Genomic DNA, 17,686 nt, shown 5'->3' with positions numbered 1-17,686 from the left:
CGTTCACTGCGCCAGGTCAATGAGTGCAAAGTGCAAAAAAAAGATAGAAGAAGGCCGGACCCCGACGCAGGACAAGAGTAACAGTAGTCTGGCGCACTGTGATAGGGAAAAAAAGCTTAGTGACGCGAAGGCTTGAATACCTCGAACGGGTGGTGTTTTGGAAGCCCTCCACAGACTGGAGCCACACAAACAAACAAAACAAAATCTTATCGCGCAGTATAGATATTTATTCGAAATCTTTTGGTTCACGTGCCTCACATTTGTTTTCCACACTGCCACCTCTTTCGACATCATCTACTGCCGTCTTCATTACTTTTCCGACCACCTAATTGCACCTTTACCAAGATCAACCACGATGGGTACTAATCTCGATCTCCTATCGCTCACCCGGGTCACACTGGCTATGGACTAGATCCTGGATTACTGCTCGATGGACGATATTGGTGCTCTTTTCCGAACCAGTTCCGGCCTCCACCAGTATATCTGTGATCAGTACGTAACCCGTCGCGTAACACGGAGACTCACAGTCGAAGGTTGGAAAGCAGCAATTACCTTCGCTCGCCTCTATAGTGTCAGCACGGCCCGCGAACTAAGGGACATTCGCCACCCCAGTGAAAGAAGCAACACCAATCATCAATGAATGCCCAGATTTATAGTCCATCACAACCCCCCCGATGATGTTCGTTGTCGGCCGTGTGGAAGTAGCCACAGGCCACTTCGTTCAACATGTTCTCCGTGCCCAAAGACTGCTGGCAGACCACTCTGTCGAGTGGATGGGGCTGCGGGAGCCGCAATGGCTGACCGGAAGAAGCCCACATTCAATATTGCCCCCAAATCCCAGCACCGAATGCCACGAGGCTTTACTGGCCACCATAGGCAGAAGGCGCAGACCAATGTCGACGACAGAACGAGCGATGATTGAGCGAGGATTTATTCGTGCTGAGACCATCCTATTGATACGAGCCTTCTTTCCTGCTCTTGGCAGTAACGTCCTCTTCACTATGGCCTCACCCTGCCTGACTGTACGATTCTTCCGGAACCTTCACAACTGGGAACTTGAAGCGATGACGGCACTGGACTTCTTGTACTGTCACAGTCTATCCCAGCTTGACCCATCGCTCGAATGCCTCAGTGGGCTCATCGGGCATCAACTTGACCGGGTCTACGAACGTAAGGCAGTTTACTGTGTGCGCCAAGATCGCGTGGTTCATGACCTGAATGGGAACTTTGTGGTTCATGGAGCATGCACAGGAGGATCTGATGCTCATGTTGGGGGTGGGCATTGACCACAGAGACTAGGGCGTGAGAGGATCTGCGATTATTCGAGTGCGCTTTTCCTGCAGACTGAAAGAGGTAGGTCGGAAGTTGCATGGGAAAGTCGACAGCCTGGGGCCCTACAATGCGTGGTCGACACTCGTGAGTCAGTTCGGTAAACAACGGAGAGCGTCGCCGTTTGACGTTCCTGACCTTCACCATCCGTATAATTGTATATGGTTAATTATTGGGCGCTTGGTTGGGTTTGGTTTGACAGAGAATCATTTGACGCTCCTCAACTCGGGTCTGTTGATGTCGACTTTGGGGGTATGGACTGGGAGGAGACAACAAGCCCATAGGCGAGCGGGAAGCCACAAGGCCCCTACCTACCCCCACCCTTTGACAGCTCGCTCCACTCTTGGCGCGACCCAACTCGGCACTTCACGTTGGCAGGGGTTGGGTGTTTGAGTTCAATTTTCAACCTCCACTGCTCTATTCCCACCACATTACGCCGTCAAACACAAGGGTTGATGTGCCAGCATCATGACCGCCTTTTCTCCCCTGCTGTCGGTCATCCGGCACGTACTACGCGTACAGGCACTCGACACAATCGATGACTGGGAGGACATGAGGACCATGGATGGATCGATGGGGGCGGTTTGGTGGGACAGCCAAGAGCACACCACTCTACGAGAAGCCATCGGTCATGGGTGGCGGCCGCTCTCCGCAACCGAAGTATCAAGGATGCAATGCGGTTTTACCCCCCGAGAGATATTAATCATGCTCCGCTTGCATCTCTATGATTACGTGGATGATGATGATGATGATGACTTTACTAATTGGCATGCGAAAGATGAGAGACTCTTCCGAGTCTCCCATCTACCGTCCGGTGATACATATACTGACTTTGCATTTGTCCCCGAAATCCAGCAGAGATTGGACGAATCACTGAACGCGGACTGAAACACTTTGACGATTTGCGCCTGGTGAAGAGGTTTGATGAAGTGAGGATGGATACTCAGGTGTCAAAGCTTCAGATGGAGTTTGATAGGTTGAGAGAGGCCATAGCGGAATTTTTGATCAGGTGGGCAGCTATCGCTTGTTAAGTGTTGCCGTCCAGGTACTGACTGAGCCTACCTACCTAGACAAATCGTGTACGCGCCTACTCTCGATTCAGCATGATAGTGCAATTACCCTAGTCTTAACGTGATCTCAACTAGGGTTAGGTTCCAAGGCAGTGAACGAAGCAAGGCATACACACCTCCATAGTCGTAAGCAATCACGATTTGAGGTGAAAAGAAATGATGTGTTGATCGGTGCACGGGCCATATCAAGCCATTCGGTGATGTCGCTGACAGCACAGCCACCAATAGCGGCGAGGACCAACAAATGGTATGATGATGAGCAGATTCCAGATACTTCTAATGGCAAGTCTGCTGTCAGCTTTCATCCCGCTGTAAACTGTTGGCTGCACAAACGTTGCATTGACTCCCACCATTCGCGGCGTGGTGAGGTTCGCGGGGAGTCCCAAAGCGGCCAATGAAACGGCCCGGATGTCAGACAGCTTCTTGTTCTCCGTGTCCGTGTCACCGTTTTTGACGACGTGTGCTTGCTTTCACGCTTCATTCATCGACATGCAAACAACCCCCCAAACTCAACCTCGTCTCTAACCCGAAGCCATGTCCGCCGATCAAAGTTCAGACGAAACCCTCTCCAAATGCACCATTCTCCTCGTCACCGGGACAGGCGGCTTCACTCACGCCGGTAATACCTCTTTCTTTATCGCCCACTCTCTTTTCCACCAACCTCTAACCCCCTCCTCCCCATACTTCAGCCCCAGTCCTCGAACTCGGCCGCCTGCTCGCCTCCCGCGGGCACACAATCCACTTCGCAACCCACAAAACCCAAGAGAAATGGATCCTCACCAACCCCTCCTACGCCTTTATCTCCCCTGCCCACATCCACCCCATGGGCGACCCTCTAACTCCCGAACAAGAAGAAGCCCACTACCTCGCCCTCCAAAACACCGACATCCGCGTTGATTACAAGTCTTACTTCGCGCCCAAATATACAGTCGACGCCTTCTGGACGTCAGATTACACCCACCTCCTCCGCATCACCAAAGCCATCTCCCCCGACGCGATCGTGACTGATTTCTTTGTCGAGGCAACAAGGGATATGCAAAAACAGTTTGGCGTTCCAGTGGCGATGGTCTGGCCGCAGATGCCGTACGGGATGGTATCAGCGGGGCATATCCCCGGGATTCCTGGGTTTCAAGTCGATGCCCTGACTTCGGAAAAGGCAAGCCTTTGGCAGAGGATACGCGCGGCCCTGAGGCCGTTGAGGGCAATCACGACGGTGGTGCCGTATTTGAGGTGGGTCAAGAGGATGAGGAGAGAGGCCGGAGTGAATTACCCCCTGGCCGGGGTGACAGCGGGAAAGCCGGATTATCTGGGTTTGGTGAATAGCTTTTGGGGATTGGAGACGCCAAAAGATTGCCCGCCGCTTTTGCAGGCTGTTGGGCCGATTTTGTCGGAGGAGTACCCTGGGTTGGATGGGGAGTTGAGGGGGTTCTATGAGCGGGGGAAGAAGAGGAGGGTGGTGTATGTTTGTTTTGGGACGCATATAACGCTGCCGACGGAGCAGGTTGTGATGTTTTTGGGGGCATTGGGGGATTTGTTGGCGGATGGATTGGTAGATGGGGTGATTTGGACGGTCGGAAAGAAACAGAGGCAGCAGTTTCAGCCGTTGCTGAATCAGTGGACTGGGGGAGTCAGGGAGCCAGTGGGGATGCTGCTGGAAAATCAGAGCGAGAGGTGGTATTTCACGCCTTTTGCGCCTCAGAGAGCAATATTGGATCATCCGGACACGATACTCTTTGTCACCCATGGTGGCGGGAGCAGTGTCAATGAGGCGATGTACCATGGAGTGCGTATGTTGTCTCTGGGATTCTTTTTCGACCAGCTTTTGAACGGTCTACGGATTGTCGAAGCAGGTGTCGGGTTGGGCCTCGATAAGGCCACATTCACAAGAGACGAGATTTACGACAAGGGCCGGCAGGTACTGCTTGATGAGGACGGCAGCTTTGCGAGAAATGTTGAGCGGATGAGGCACATTGCCCGAATATCAGCCCGGAAGAAACATTATGCCGCCGACCTGATCGAGGAGATGATGTACGATGCAAAGTTCGGACTGGATCCCAACAGTGGGAAGATGAGACCGATGCATCTTCAGACGGCAGACGTTAGAATGCCGATATGGAAAGCCAAGAACCTGGATCTGCTGCTCCTCGGAGGACTGGCGACTGCCGGGTTTGCCGGTGTAAGCTACTGGCTCTATTCTTGGATCAGTGATCAGTTGTGATCTGAACTTGTTGAAGTCTCGTTGGATATGCCAAGCATGGGCAGACATGTTGCTTGGCAATTACCCCCCTTTTTGCCCCTTTTTGTTCTTCACCAGTTGGGTTCAGTGCATACAAGCTTGTATCAGAAGAGCTACGTTTATGATAACAGCCGTTTGTTATAACGTATGATGTTCGTGCGAGACGTTCATGGGCGCCACAAGCTGGTGTATTGTTACCAGCATGTTCAGCTGATCTCACAATCCGAGTCAGGTTCAGGTTAGAACACTTACTCGTGGTGAATGCAGGCTCTCCCAGCCGAGAACATCTTGATACGCCGCGTCATAGGGCAGCGCTTGGACACCGAGGTTGTGGCTTTTTTTCCGCGGATCTCAGGGGTGCTTTCGTAGCATCAGTGGCATCATGATACGCGAGCTTCCCGTTTCGGCTACGATTAACCCCTGCATCCCCGCGTTCACCACCAAAAGCTCCAACATCTGAAACGAAGATAGTCCCGGAATCGTGGACACGGGCAGAATGCCAAGTTTGACGATAATGTTCGCTCTTTCTATCCAGCTGCCCGTCCGTGCATGGGATGATCAAACGGGTTGAATCGTTGAACCTTTCTGGTTTTCTTCTCGACAACCGGTTGTCGTTTGGCTTTCACTTTTGGCACCAGCCCAAGATGTTATTGTTGTACTGAGCCCTGGCGTTGGCCTATTTTTCTTCATCTTATATTCTTGTAATTTTTGTTGTTTGGAAAATATCGAACGATGCTGGTCATCCGCTTTTTTTGGCTTCAGGCCGCGCTGGCGATGGCCCAGTTGCCGACATTGGATGATTTGTTGGGAGGGGACAGTAATGGTGTTGAGGAACCGGCAGGGTCAGATGGGGGAGGGCTTGTGCCTGGACTTCAGGATTTGATCGATGCGGTCCCGGTGCCGACGGTGGCGGATGATATCGTGGGCGCCCTTCCGGATCCGACAGAGATTTTGGACGGGGTTATCGGGCCACCAGAGACGATAACGCCGGATGAGGAGGCAGTTGCGACTCCAGAACCAACTCCTTCCCCAATGCCTGCGGAGGAAGAATCGCCCGCTGTGGAGGAGACACCCGTCGTCGAGGCTCCGACTGCCGAACCGACGCCTGAAGAATCGACTGCTCCAGTTGTACAGGTGCCTGTGCCCGTCGCGGAGATTCCAGCAGTCGAAGAACCAACGCCTGCACCAGCTCCCGCTCCATCACCAGAGCCAAGCCCAGGACCGGCACCCGTACCAGCGCCGATTGTCATTGCCGACCCTCCCGCCGAGCAAGAAGACCCCGAACCTGTGCCCTCGCCAGCCCCAGCGCCCGATGTCCCTCCAGCTCCCTCCCCAGATGCAGATTCTGGCGCCGGCGGTGCAGTACTCCTCCCGCTCCCCTCACTGCCAGCCGATACCACCGCTGCTCCTGCTTCAACCCCCGCCCCAACAACAACCGCCGACCAACCCGCCAACACTTCCCCCTTCCTCAGCCTCGTCACACCTGCCAACGGCTCCCCCTTCATGTCGGTCTTCACCCCACCCCAACCGACCCAAGTAAACGCCGTAGTCGACGACGAGGCTACCGACAGCTCCTCTCCCCAACAACCTCCGACACCACAAACCCCTAACCAACACCAACGTTTCCCCGACCTTCCCCTCAATAACACCCCCCCCCCTCCACCAGCCCCACCCCATCTGAAAGCAGCGGGATCCCCCTCTCCACCAAAATCGGCGTTGCAGCCGGTCTGGGAGGCGGCTCGTTGGTCCTGCTCATCGTCATCCTCTACATCATGTGGCACAAGCGGATGGAGAACAACCCGTTCAGGAGACATACACGGTCTGGCAGTGCTGCCAGTGGTGGTAGTAGCAAGCGGGATTTGGAGAGTGCGGCGGGGTTGCCGGTGCAGGAGAGGCAGAAGCTGGATTGGGAGAGTGAGCATGATGTTGCTTTTGATTTTGGGTTTGGGAAGCCGACGGTGGAGATCAAGGGGGGGAATAACTGGAAGGAGACCCAGGAGGAGGATAGATTGCCTGCGGAGATGGAGGCTAGGATGGGGGTTGGGGAGGATGGGAGTGCGCAGTTTAGGAGGTGAATTCTTGGTGGAGGTGGATGCAGGAAGAAGATGAAGGGGACGGTTGAGAATCAACATGGCTCGGATTGTAGAAATGACGACGTGATGTCTTGTTGGGGGGTTGCGCTTGGGATATATCGCTGTTGGTTTTGTTCACGGCCAGGTCAGGTGATTTCTGTGCACATTTTTGATTTCTTCTGTTATTACTTTAGCAACAAATACATCTGGCCTTTGCATAAATGTTCCATTATTAATAGACATACACCCTCTTCTGCCTCTCCGCCTCGACATACTCCCTCAGCACGTCCAGAATCTCCAAGACAGTGTCATACTCCCCCTCCTCCCACTTGTTGATGTGCAACCACCGCCTATCCGCCCAAGATTCCACTACCCTCGCCGCCTCCACTAGCATCGCCTCCCTCTTCCTCCTCAGTTTATCCTTTTTATCCTCGGTGATATACCTCGCATCTTGCAACCCAAACAGTTCAACATCAATCTCGTACATCTTTTGCACCAACTTTGTCAACTCCTCCACATCCTCCCCCGTGACTGGCTTCTCCCGCTTATTGTGAGAGTCAGCGGAGTGGTTGAAGATATTGTCCGCCAATTGGTGCTCATCCCCGCCGACATCATAATAATACTTTAGAAACCCAGCGTGGAATGTTTCAGGGGAGACGAAATCCACTGCTGCGGTGTGGGCGCCGAGTTCGACGTCATTGTTTACGTCTTTTGAGCCTGGTGGTGATACTCGTGGGATGAGAAGAGTGCCGTTGTGGTACCACGTCCATGCTGCCCAGGCTGCCACCCAGATGCCGGCTAACGTGCAGATGAGACCGTAGATTAGTTGGTCTAATTGCTGAGGGTTGTTTTCTAAGCGGGAGGAGTCTGGGTCGGGGAGGGTGATGACCAGGCTGTTGGTTGGGATGGTGTCAAATGAGGAGAAGTTGTGAGGGACGGCGATGAGGTTTGGTGGGAAGTAGGAGAGGCCGAGCTTGGCGGTGGAGTGGTTCATTAAACGGAGCCATGTTTCTGGGCTGGTGATGGGTAATAATGGCAAGGTGTTGCTGTCGTTGTTGTTGGTGATGGGGAAGTCTTTCCAGAATTCCATGCCGGTTAACATTGTCGCGGCGCATGGTTCTTGGTTGGTGTCATGACGCGATGATGATTTGAGGTTGGAAATGATGGAGGTGGGAAATCAGGTAACAGTCTTTGTCGTGCAATCTTGGGGTATCTCGCGTTTAGGGGTTCAGCCCCAGGAAGGTACCGGTACTTGTGCTATGTTGCCCAGAATTGATAGTCTGCCTTGGAATGAATTGTGGCGGTTACGCTGCAGACTTTTGGGCGCCAAACTAAGCCATCGTGGGGTGTGATAGGTGGTGACAGTGCAGAGTGCAGGTGGTCCAGGCAAATCTTGGCCAATACCGTTTGATTTGGTGTCCAATGGTGGTTCAGCTCATCAAGCCCCCTTTGCGGCGCAGGTCAGAGCCTTGCCAGTGTCCCGGACAGGGGTTAATTGTTGTTCTGACTTCCTTGTCTGCAATAGGGGTCTTGAATGAGGCTGGGTCTCACAGGATAGTTGATAGCCGCTTATATACGGGATTTTTGATATAGCAGGAGATACTACCTGTTGCTACCTTCATGAGCTCGCCATTGTAAGGGCGGTAGGTAGGTACTTACGGTGATGCTTGACAGAATGGGACATAACCATTGAGATCATTAACATGTTCAATCTTGATATTGATCACTAGATATACCTGTGCTCTAGAACCCCAGACCAGCTGATCCTCCAATAACCTTGAGCTGCAAATAAATAAATAAAAAGCCACTAAAAATGAAACCAAAAACTCAAAACCGCAATTCCACAACACCATAAACCACCAAGATCCATCACAAATCCACTCATATCCCGCAACACCGACAACATGCCCCCTCCAGTCCCAAAACCAGCTGGGTGGTTTCCATGCTATCTTCCCCGTGTCATCAGCGGCCCTGTATTTGCGATCAAATTTCATCCCAACCAAACCTTTGCTGTTTCGCCTTCCCCATTTCTCTACCTCCGCCCTATTTCCCTTGTTTTTAGCCTGGCGAACGATGTATGCCTACCTTGCTGATCACTTCCGTTAAAGTACTTCAGGTTGCCGTCTTGCTGAGCCTACCTGCGCCCCTGAGCATTTGCATTTTTTTGCTTTGCCTTCCTCGCTGCTTCTTTATATTCGAGTTTTCTCTTTCGCTTCAGTCCCTCTGGGCTGGCTGAGCTGGGGTTATTGTCGAATGCGAGGGCACCGTTGAATATGTGGCCTGTTGAGAGGGATTCCGAGCTTGAATTTGTTACCAAATATGAATACGGCGCCTGTTGAGATGGATGCTGAACTGGGGTTGTTTCCGAATATGAGGGGCTGTGTTGGATAAGGTAGGTATGTTTTTGCGTTCAGTGCTAGTGTATTGGGGCCAGGGACTTACTCTACAAGTCACGCATATGTAATACACATCTGGTACGGGAGCTTTGCACTGGCACTGCTGAGACTCCATTTCAAGGAAACGCCGGGTAGGTAGATGTTATCTTTTATAACCGAGGTATAAAGAGTCATGCAGTGTAAGTAGATGGTGTAAGGTAAAGAATACGCTTGTTGTCTGGTTGTGAAACATCGACGGTTGCTCACATCGACATCGACTACCCCAGCAGTTAAAGCAAGCTGGAATTCGTATATTTATACAGAAACAGTCTCGACGGTAACTACTCGACACCTGGTGATCTTTGAGTCCGCAGAGATGTGTAATAGTTGATGATATTCTTAGATACTTTTACAAGCAGCTCTGGAGAGCAAAAATCTTTCCTTATCCTACACCAATAAGTGGACCTAAGGGCCGAAGCCCTGGAGCAGCCTGCTTGACCAATCCGCCGGGAGTAATACCTCACACACCGCGTAACCTTGTGACGCAATTCCTTAGGACGATGTCGTAGAAAAATTCAATCAAAGATGCGGTTGCCATGTATATCATCAGCAGGCCTTGTTTGTCGCCCAGTGACATATCCGTAGTTTCCGAAATAATCCGAGGAAAGTACATTGATGGTCATTGTTGAATAGAACGGCGGAGTAGTGCCTAAGTACGGTCATTACGGCCCTCCATATGATATAGGAGCCACTTGAGGCAATGAAGACGTCCACCTCTTTTTTCTGGGGTCAGGCATACAGTGTGGTGTAAACGAAGATGTCGATACATACCTAAGTTTCTAAAGTAAACTGAAAAAGGCCACTTCATCATTACCTTGACAAGCAGAAGAGGTAAATGTTCCGAGTCTGCCTATGACCCAGTTGTCTGCTGCACGGTTCTGGGACTCCCCCAGCTTGTCATTCCAAGTAAGGGCCGCCCACCTTGACACTTTCGTCACACACGCACCGTACCTATGCTAAGCTTTCTTGATTCGATTTAGTCTTTCCAAAACCCATAACGCAGATTGAGACTGATCCACGCTTCACAATGGGCCAGCACCCGTACAAGCCACACATTACCGGCAATGCGGAATACGCAGCTGCAAGATAAAACGAAAAGCCAGAAGCTAATTCAAATAATTTTAGAAACCACCAATTGCCCATAATCTTTTAGATAGTATTATCTTGCGTAATAACTACGAATGCATTCCTTAAGAAATGAAAAATGACTAGTTTAAACACTCCCGTTTCTGGTCAGTCCAGCTGTTGTTTTTACACTCCATGTCTGCAACCCCACCCTTTGCCTGTCAGCTTCCCCGTTACTGCAATTCCGGCCCATCGCTCTTATATCGGCTAATCTGTCGTGTGTATCTCCCGAGGGAATTTACTTAAGTATTTCAGGTTGCCGCCGTGTTGAGCTCAGTAGTTCAGGGCATTTCCAATTCGCCTTTTTCTTTTCCTGCCTTCAGCCTCTCGCATCACTCAATTGAACTCTTCTCGGTTTTTTGCCTTCCCTTCTTCTTTTTTGGCTTGGGCTACCTCCATGTCCCTCCTTTTCTGCATATCCCTAGCTTCATCCCACTGTCTCTTCTCTTCGGGAGTTGGAGCCTCGTATTCAGCCTCCTTGAGCTCGTTTCACGGCGCAATCATATGACAGGACTCAGGTAGGTGTACATATCCATATACCTTTTGTAGAGCAAGGGGTGTAAAGGGTGATACTTAACCACGCCCCCAACATTGGCTGCTGTGCACGCGCTACAGGACGACCCCGGACGGTTCGTCTTCACTTCACACCTTTCGGCAGAACAATAGTTCTTGTTCTCGCCCTTCAAACAAATACACACCAAACCCGCTTCTTCTCGCATTTTCCGTCGGTTCGCATCTTTTATTCCATTATACTTAGCCGTGTTTCTTTTCCTTACGTATTCCTATAGTACATCACAAGCAATTAGCTTATTATTTCTGACAACTAAATCAGCGAGACATACAGTTTCATGGCAGCGATGACAGGCCCAGTCGGATCTTTCTGCTCCCGTACAACCTTTTGGGAATGGGACGGCAACAAGCAGGCATGTGTGCGTGTACTCCTCTTGCCTACATATGCAAGGGTGGGGCCCGAAAGCTTTTTGTTTCTTTCTCGGCGACGGCTTGGCCTGTAAACGTCGTGTGAGCTGCGCCGGTGGTGGGGCCCAGTACGTGTTCGTTGTGCGCACTGATTGAGATGTTGGGTGCGGAGCTTGAAGTGGCGATCCCTGCCCGTGTCTAACTTCATGATCTTATCCATAGGGAGCTGGGGCAAGCGCCTGTAGCGGGTTTTGTGGTGGTGGTTGCGAATATGTAGACGGGGCTTGATGTAATAATCCCTGTCCGTATCTGAATTCATGACCATATCCATAGGGAGTCGGGGCGAGTGCCCCGGGCGGGTTTAGTGGTGCTGGTTGTGAATATGTAGATAGTCGGTAACTGTATGAGGGGGGATACGGGGGGGTTGGGTCCCGTACCCTTTGTAGGAGGAAGCCGAAGACCAGGTTGGACTTGCTGGTGGCGGTGGGGTTTGGACAGCTCTGTTTGTGTCTTTTCGCAGCCCATTCTAGACTCGAGCAAGATGGTGTTTACACTGAGGGCTAATGTACTGAAGACTTACACCGCAACAGACACATTTGCCGCTCGGGAGCAGTATGGAAAGTCTGTATTAACATGGCATTGCAAAAGCAGTCAACCGTGATAGGAAATGTAAGGCGGTTTAAATAGTGAAGGGGGGTAATTTGTTGCTGCCTTGTTTTATAGAGTCAATTGTTCGAAATGTTATTATCAAATACCACAACGACAGAGGTAGAAAAGCCGGGTATTTATGCAGAAGAGATATTAATAATAGCTCCTCGACGTCTTGCAACTTTTGCCCACCAGACACAGACTTGTGAGGGTTTTTTCCACCTCGGACAACGTTCAGGAAAGGCAATGATAGCGTAGTGCTAAAAATTGATCGTCGGCAGGCCTAGTTGAACAGACTGTAACAATTCAATTCTTTCAACAGGTGATGGGAAGAAAGCTAACTGAAAGATGTTCCTTTTCTGACAAAGAGGCTGGACTCGTGAACAGTTTATCCAGTGCCGTATGTGACATAAGGGATACTCGGGATGACAGAGTTCAAAGTCTAGGTTTGTGAAAGGGATGTAGGTATATGGTACCCTGAGAGTCAACTCTTTCACACGTAAACCCTCCTGCTCCTACTGCTCTCTGCAGTGTCGTAGATGGGCCTACGTCCCTGCCCAGGCTGCCTGGAGCTTGTCGACTCCTGATTCGGGTCCGATCCCGCTCCTGATGCTGAATCCTTATCTGGTACGACGGGCAGGTGCTGCTCTCTCTGGCTACCAGCGTTTCCCAGAATGAACTGCCCATTACGATCTGTGGCAGCCTCAGCGATGGGGATTCCTCCCGGTTGGCCAGCATACAGTTGAAAAGCCGCAACTTCCTCCCGGACTGTAACGACCAACTCCAATTCCACTTGCCGATATTGTGTTTTGGTGTCTTCGTCGGTGTCCCGGCGGATGACTTTGGCTTTATCGGCAGTGGAAAGGGTGGCCAAGTCGTAGTTGAGTTGGACCTTCTGAAGGTTTCGGATGTCTAGGAACGGGCGTCAGTACGTGCCGAGATGAACAACACTGAGCATTTGCTTACCCTCAAGCTTGTCACCCTGCTTGGAATCATGGGAGATGACGACGGTGCAAGAACCTTTCAGCACCTGGTCATTCAGCTTGAGAATCTTCCTCACAAGCTTCACACTTTTGCTGATGCCATCCGGCTGTGTAATCATATCTCCCTTTGCAGCAATCCACTTGAGGTGGTCTTTGGCGCGCATGCTTTGGCCAATGGCATCCGTGTAGGCCTGCTTCTCGTCGTTCTCGTACTCGTGAAACTGTTGGGAAATAAGGACTCCTATGTGGTATGGGCATTCGGCACATGCGGGTGGGACTTCACAGTTCATCCCGAGCCCCAGGATTGCTGCGCCGATGACAACGTCTGTCCAACTGCTTTTGTCGCTGAAGTGCTGTTAGCCAGAGACACCGAGATCCACAGGAGACGGCAAGACCTACCCCTCTTGCCCTCGGAACACTGGTAATCGGTACTGGTGCCCAATCTCCGACTCAACCTTTTTGAAAAGATATTCACTTCTTGAAAGACCCCCAGACAGGAATACGGCTGATACACGAAGGTTCTTGACTTCGAGCTGCGTGATCTGCTGTCTGATGAGGTTCACGGTGCCGTCGACGGTTTCTTGGAACATGTGCTCCATGTCCTCACTATCTTCCTATTAGTATTTTGACCTTGTCATGATGGATGCTGGGAGACCATACGGCAAAATCTGCAGATTTCCATTCGAGATCCCTCTCTCAGGATTGTCCGGTATGTCAAGGTCGCCAGGAAGTAACACTCGGAACTCCTCGTCCTCAGTACCAACACCTGCAAACTTGTGTTTGGCAAACTGGAAGCTCTCGAGCATTGCTTGCTGCCGTCTTGAAAAGAGCACATGTGGTCCGCTGCCAAAGTTGGACTCAGCATCTTCAACTACTTTGCGGTAGTCATCCGGGGTAAGGCGGCGGGGCAGAAAGCGTTTAATGAAATAGTCATCTATCCGTGTCGCACCGCAACGTCCGCCTGTCTCATCGTTAGCATCAGAACATTTGTAGCAAAAGAGAAAGCTTACTGGACATCTCAGTCACCAAACTGACTTGGAAAGAGGGCGTGTCTTGGTCCACCCGGTAGGATACAAGGTCGACTGTCCCGCCTCCGGCATCAACAACCACGAAGCATGCTCCCTGTGAGATGACGCGTCAGTATTGGCTTTTGGCAAAACAGAAAACACGGGTGTTCATACCCGTCTGAGATGACGTTTATGCGCGCTTGTAGATGTCTTCATGATGTACTGGGCACATGCTTCCGATTCCGTGGTAAGTCTGACCTTCCCCGGGTTTGACTCGAATTCAGGAAAGATTCTCTTGAAGGCAGTATTCACCGCTCTGAAAGTGGTGTTCATTGCGCGCGGGTGCCATATCTGGTTGTCTTGTCAGCTTATCACAATTTGACGCAAACGCCCGCCAGCATCTCTTACTGCTGGATGCGTAATGATGAGCTCGATGGGAAAGTCGCCAATGACCCTTCGATCTCTCTGAACAGTCTCGATATCCTGACGAACGCACTGAGCAACTTCAGTCAGATAGTCAGCAACCACGTCTTCGGTCGACTTGATCAAATGGAGCGGGATCCCCTGCACAAGCGAGGACGCATGTTGTCTGTGTGACACGGGGCCACGCGTCGCCTCCAGGGTTCTCTTGAGCCGGGACAGTGCTTCGAGACGAGTGGGTGGCTCCATCTCCAACTTGGTCCATTGTAGAATGTGAGAATCAGCATCTCCAATTACCCCATAACCCCACCGCCGGCCGGATGTTCCTGAATAACTGATGATGGAAGGAACTTTCGGGCCGATGACCTGGGATGTCTCCGGGCGATGAATAGCGCCCCATCTTTTCACAATGTTAAGCTCATTGAGCTGAGAAGGGCGGGTCCTGTGGGTGAGAATCCATCCCACTCCTAAAAGGGGTCAGTCTCCGAAGTTCATACGGATATGCCCCGCAGTGCGGACCAAGAAGGCTGACCGGTGTAGGTGGTGCCATAGTCGACACAGATCAAGAACCTCTGACCACTTGTTGAAGACATGATCGAGGGCCTCTTGGCGTAAAAAGGTGCTGCCCAGTGTACGGCGGGATGATGAATGTGCAAAGAAACTTCGGCTCTTGTGTGCGACTGTCACTCAGGCAGCACGCCAGCTGAGGTTTGACATGGTGTTCGAGCCCCAAATGGTCAGGTGGTAGGCAGTGCCAGTGGCTTGCATAGCGGCAGCCTACTTGCCAGCGCTAATTCGAATTCGACTGGGAGTGCGTCTTTCCAATTCATTGGCGACAAGCGACTGTCCCCCGCGCGTAACTGAGCCTGATCGATCAGTCTGAACATTGCACAACTGTGTCGAGAACAATTTGGAGTTGCTGGGCTCTCTGTGTGGTGGAACTTGCCGACTTGCACTTACACACATGAAATGGGTCCACCCAACACCAACCCAGGTCTATCAGGATTGGGGGGTTTCTTGCACTGGCCGAAACAAAACGACTTCCATTTCCTTGTGATATCACAAATATCGCAGTTTCCACTTCAGGACACCAACGCCGTGTGGGGTGTTGCCCTGCAGTTCACTGTCGAGCGGCATTCCTATGTGTATCTTGCCCGCAAAAGCCCTCCATGGCAGTGAGATCTCATCTTCAACTACCAGAAAATAAGCTTTTCGGGGATCTAGAATTCAGCGAGAAGCTCCTCACCTACTGATAAGAACGAATAACATGCTGCTTATTCCTGCGCACGTTCAATGGCCCCCCACCTCCGGTGTCACCAGAAGCGGGCCTCGCCGCGAATTCGACAAGAGGGCCGCCGCTCCAGATGCTGAAGCCGGCAGGAGTATCCAAGCCGCCGTCGTCCTGCCAGAATCTTTACCACCGGCTTGTGGGATCGCGCGGCGCCGGAATACAACCTTCCGTTTCGGCCAGTTACTGTCACCACCCTGGCTCCCATCTTCCAAGCTTATTCTTTTACCCGGTTCGAAAAATGGCAGTTGAGCTCGGGATGTGGGAGGTTCTATGCAAGCCGATGTCCCGCGTCGCTCCACTGGATTGCGCGTCCACTTTACTGTGTAGAACCCCTGAATCCACCACATACCAAGACATTTTGATTGAGGATGCTCTATACACCTTGAGGGCCCGGCAATGCTTGGTTACCCTTCGCATCTGATAGGTCAAAGATGGCTTCACCATACCAGAAACTGCTGCGTCATTGCAGTCGGTTGCTCGGTTAGCGGCTATATGCCCCTTTCGCTTCAACTTCATGCGACTTGGCTTCCAGTTCGGGCAGGGAAGTGTCGCGTAGATTATGTAGCAAGATAGACGATATGCGTGGCGGGAAGGCTAACGGCAAGGAGGACGGATATGAGTTGAACATGTATAAGTATATCAGCCAAGAGAAGCCTTCTTGCTCTTGTTCCGCTCATCTCAGACTCAGAGATCAACTTACTTTGGGTTTGTCCACTCACCTATCTAAACCATGCATTTCACCAAAGCCGCCGCCACTGGCCTTGCTGTCCTGGTAGGACTAGCCAGCGCCCATCCAGGCCACGATATCGCCCAGGAGGCTGCCGAACGACGGGAGTTCCTCGCCAACGCTAAGCGTACTGATCTGAGCCACTGTGCTGAGAAGCTCCGCGCCCGCGGAATCGAGGCCAAGAACATCGCCAGACGTAAGGCTCAGGTCGAAGAGGCTCGTCGCAAGAGAAACATCAAGAAGCGTGATATCGGCGATGTCTTGGCCAAGAGCCACAACAAGACTTCCCTTGGCTACACCCCCAACACCGATAGCGCAACCCTCTTTGCGGGCATCAACTCCTGCATTCTGAGCCCCGAGGTCACCCAGGGCCCATACTGTGAGTGATGGTGACTATCCGTGATGAAAGAGTCATCTCAGCTGACATGAACAACAATAGATGTTGCCGGCGAATACGTGCGTGAAAACCTCATTGAGGACCAGGAAGGCGTTGAGCTCCTTGTTGACTACCAAGTCATCGACGTCGACACATGCGACCCTGTTCCCAATGTTTACCTCGAGGCGTGGGCTTGCAACGCCACTGGTGTGTATGGCGGTGTCATCGCCGGCGGCAACGGCGACACCGCTGATGCCTCCAACATCCACAACACCTGGCTTCGTGGCATCCAGCCCACCGATGAGGATGGAGTTGCCCGTTTCCAGACCATCTTCCCCGGCCACTACACCGGACGTACTGCCCATATCCACATCATGGTTCACACCAACGCCACCCTCCAGCCCAACCAGACCCTAGGTCATGACAACTATGCTAGCCACATTGGTCAGGCTTACTTCGACCAGGATCTCATCACCGCTGTTGAGCAGACGGCCCCGTACAACACCAACCGTCAGCCCTTGACCACCAATGCTCAGGACTTCCTTCTCGCCCAGGGCTCGGCTGGCGCAGTTGACCCGGTGATGGAGTACACTCTTCTCGGCGACTCGGTCGAGGATGGTCTCTTCGCTTGGCTGTCGTTCGGTATCGACACCTCTGTCAGCAACAAGATTAATCCTGCTGTCTACCTTGGAGAGGAAGGTGGCGTTGCCAACCCCAACCCTGGTTTCGGTGGTCCTGGCGGTCCCGGTGGTCCTCCAGGTGGCTGGACTCCTCCTCCTGGATGGACTCCCCCTCCCGGATTCCCCCTTGAGGAGAACGAGGAAGTTGAGGCTTAGTGAGCCATTGGCACTGGGACGAGTTGGGGATGTACTCAACTGGGATTATCGCGGTTAGCAAGAAGCCTTCATGGGTGGATAGTTTGGATCGTGTACATAGCTTGCAGGTTGGAGGGGAAATCGAACGGAAATGTAGCAAAAGAGAAGAATGCGATTTGAAAATTATGTATTCGGGAAAACTGAACGTCTTGCTCGAGATGCAATGTGCACCTG

At 51.9% G+C, this 17,686-nt stretch overlaps 5 protein-coding genes across 5 annotated transcripts; 3 read left to right on the top strand and 2 right to left on the bottom strand.

Moving 5' to 3' along the window:
* Positions 1-2,648: 2,648 nt before the first annotated feature.
* QC764_608230 (uncharacterized protein) lies at positions 2,649-4,617 on the top strand (the record flags this gene model as incomplete). Its single annotated transcript, XM_062949311.1, has 2 exons — positions 2,649-3,018; positions 3,089-4,617. Exons 1-2 carry the CDS (start codon positions 2,934-2,936, stop codon positions 4,615-4,617), a joined length of 1,614 nt encoding a protein of 537 aa, XP_062798027.1. The 5' UTR covers positions 2,649-2,933.
* A 750-nt stretch (positions 4,618-5,367) lies between these two features.
* QC764_608220 (uncharacterized protein) lies at positions 5,368-6,744 on the top strand (the record flags this gene model as incomplete). The annotated part of the gene is made up of 1 exon (XM_062949310.1): positions 5,368-6,744. The coding sequence occupies one exon, from the start codon at positions 5,368-5,370 to the stop codon at positions 6,742-6,744; it is 1,377 nt and encodes a 458-aa protein (XP_062798026.1).
* A 195-nt stretch (positions 6,745-6,939) lies between these two features.
* QC764_608210 (uncharacterized protein) lies at positions 6,940-7,809 on the bottom strand (the record flags this gene model as incomplete). The annotated part of the gene is made up of 1 exon (XM_062949309.1): positions 6,940-7,809. One exon carries the CDS (start codon positions 7,807-7,809, stop codon positions 6,940-6,942), a length of 870 nt encoding a protein of 289 aa, XP_062798025.1.
* Positions 7,810-12,093: 4,284 nt separating this feature from the next.
* QC764_608200 (uncharacterized protein) lies at positions 12,094-17,678 on the bottom strand. Its single transcript, XM_062949308.1, has 10 exons — positions 17,570-17,678; positions 15,204-17,512; positions 14,776-15,103; positions 14,232-14,710; positions 13,998-14,174; positions 13,827-13,938; positions 13,477-13,777; positions 13,216-13,422; positions 12,800-13,161; positions 12,094-12,745 (listed from the first exon to the last, which is right to left on the bottom strand). Exons 3-10 carry the CDS (start codon positions 14,834-14,836, stop codon positions 12,327-12,329), a joined length of 2,118 nt encoding a protein of 705 aa, XP_062798023.1. The 5' UTR covers positions 14,837-15,103; positions 15,204-17,512; positions 17,570-17,678; the 3' UTR covers positions 12,094-12,326.
* QC764_608190 (uncharacterized protein) lies at positions 15,346-17,652 on the top strand. Its single transcript, XM_062949307.1, has 2 exons — positions 15,346-16,640; positions 16,701-17,652. Exons 1-2 carry the CDS (start codon positions 16,265-16,267, stop codon positions 17,471-17,473), a joined length of 1,149 nt encoding a protein of 382 aa, XP_062798024.1. The 5' UTR covers positions 15,346-16,264; the 3' UTR covers positions 17,474-17,652.
* Positions 17,679-17,686: the final 8 nt, after the last annotated feature.

This window comes from Podospora pseudoanserina, chromosome 6 (genome assembly GCF_035222485.1).
Source record: "Podospora pseudoanserina strain CBS 124.78 chromosome 6, whole genome shotgun sequence".
Classification (NCBI taxonomy): domain Eukaryota; kingdom Fungi; phylum Ascomycota; class Sordariomycetes; order Sordariales; family Podosporaceae; genus Podospora; species Podospora pseudoanserina.
This window is presented reverse-complemented; position numbering and strand designations above follow the sequence as displayed.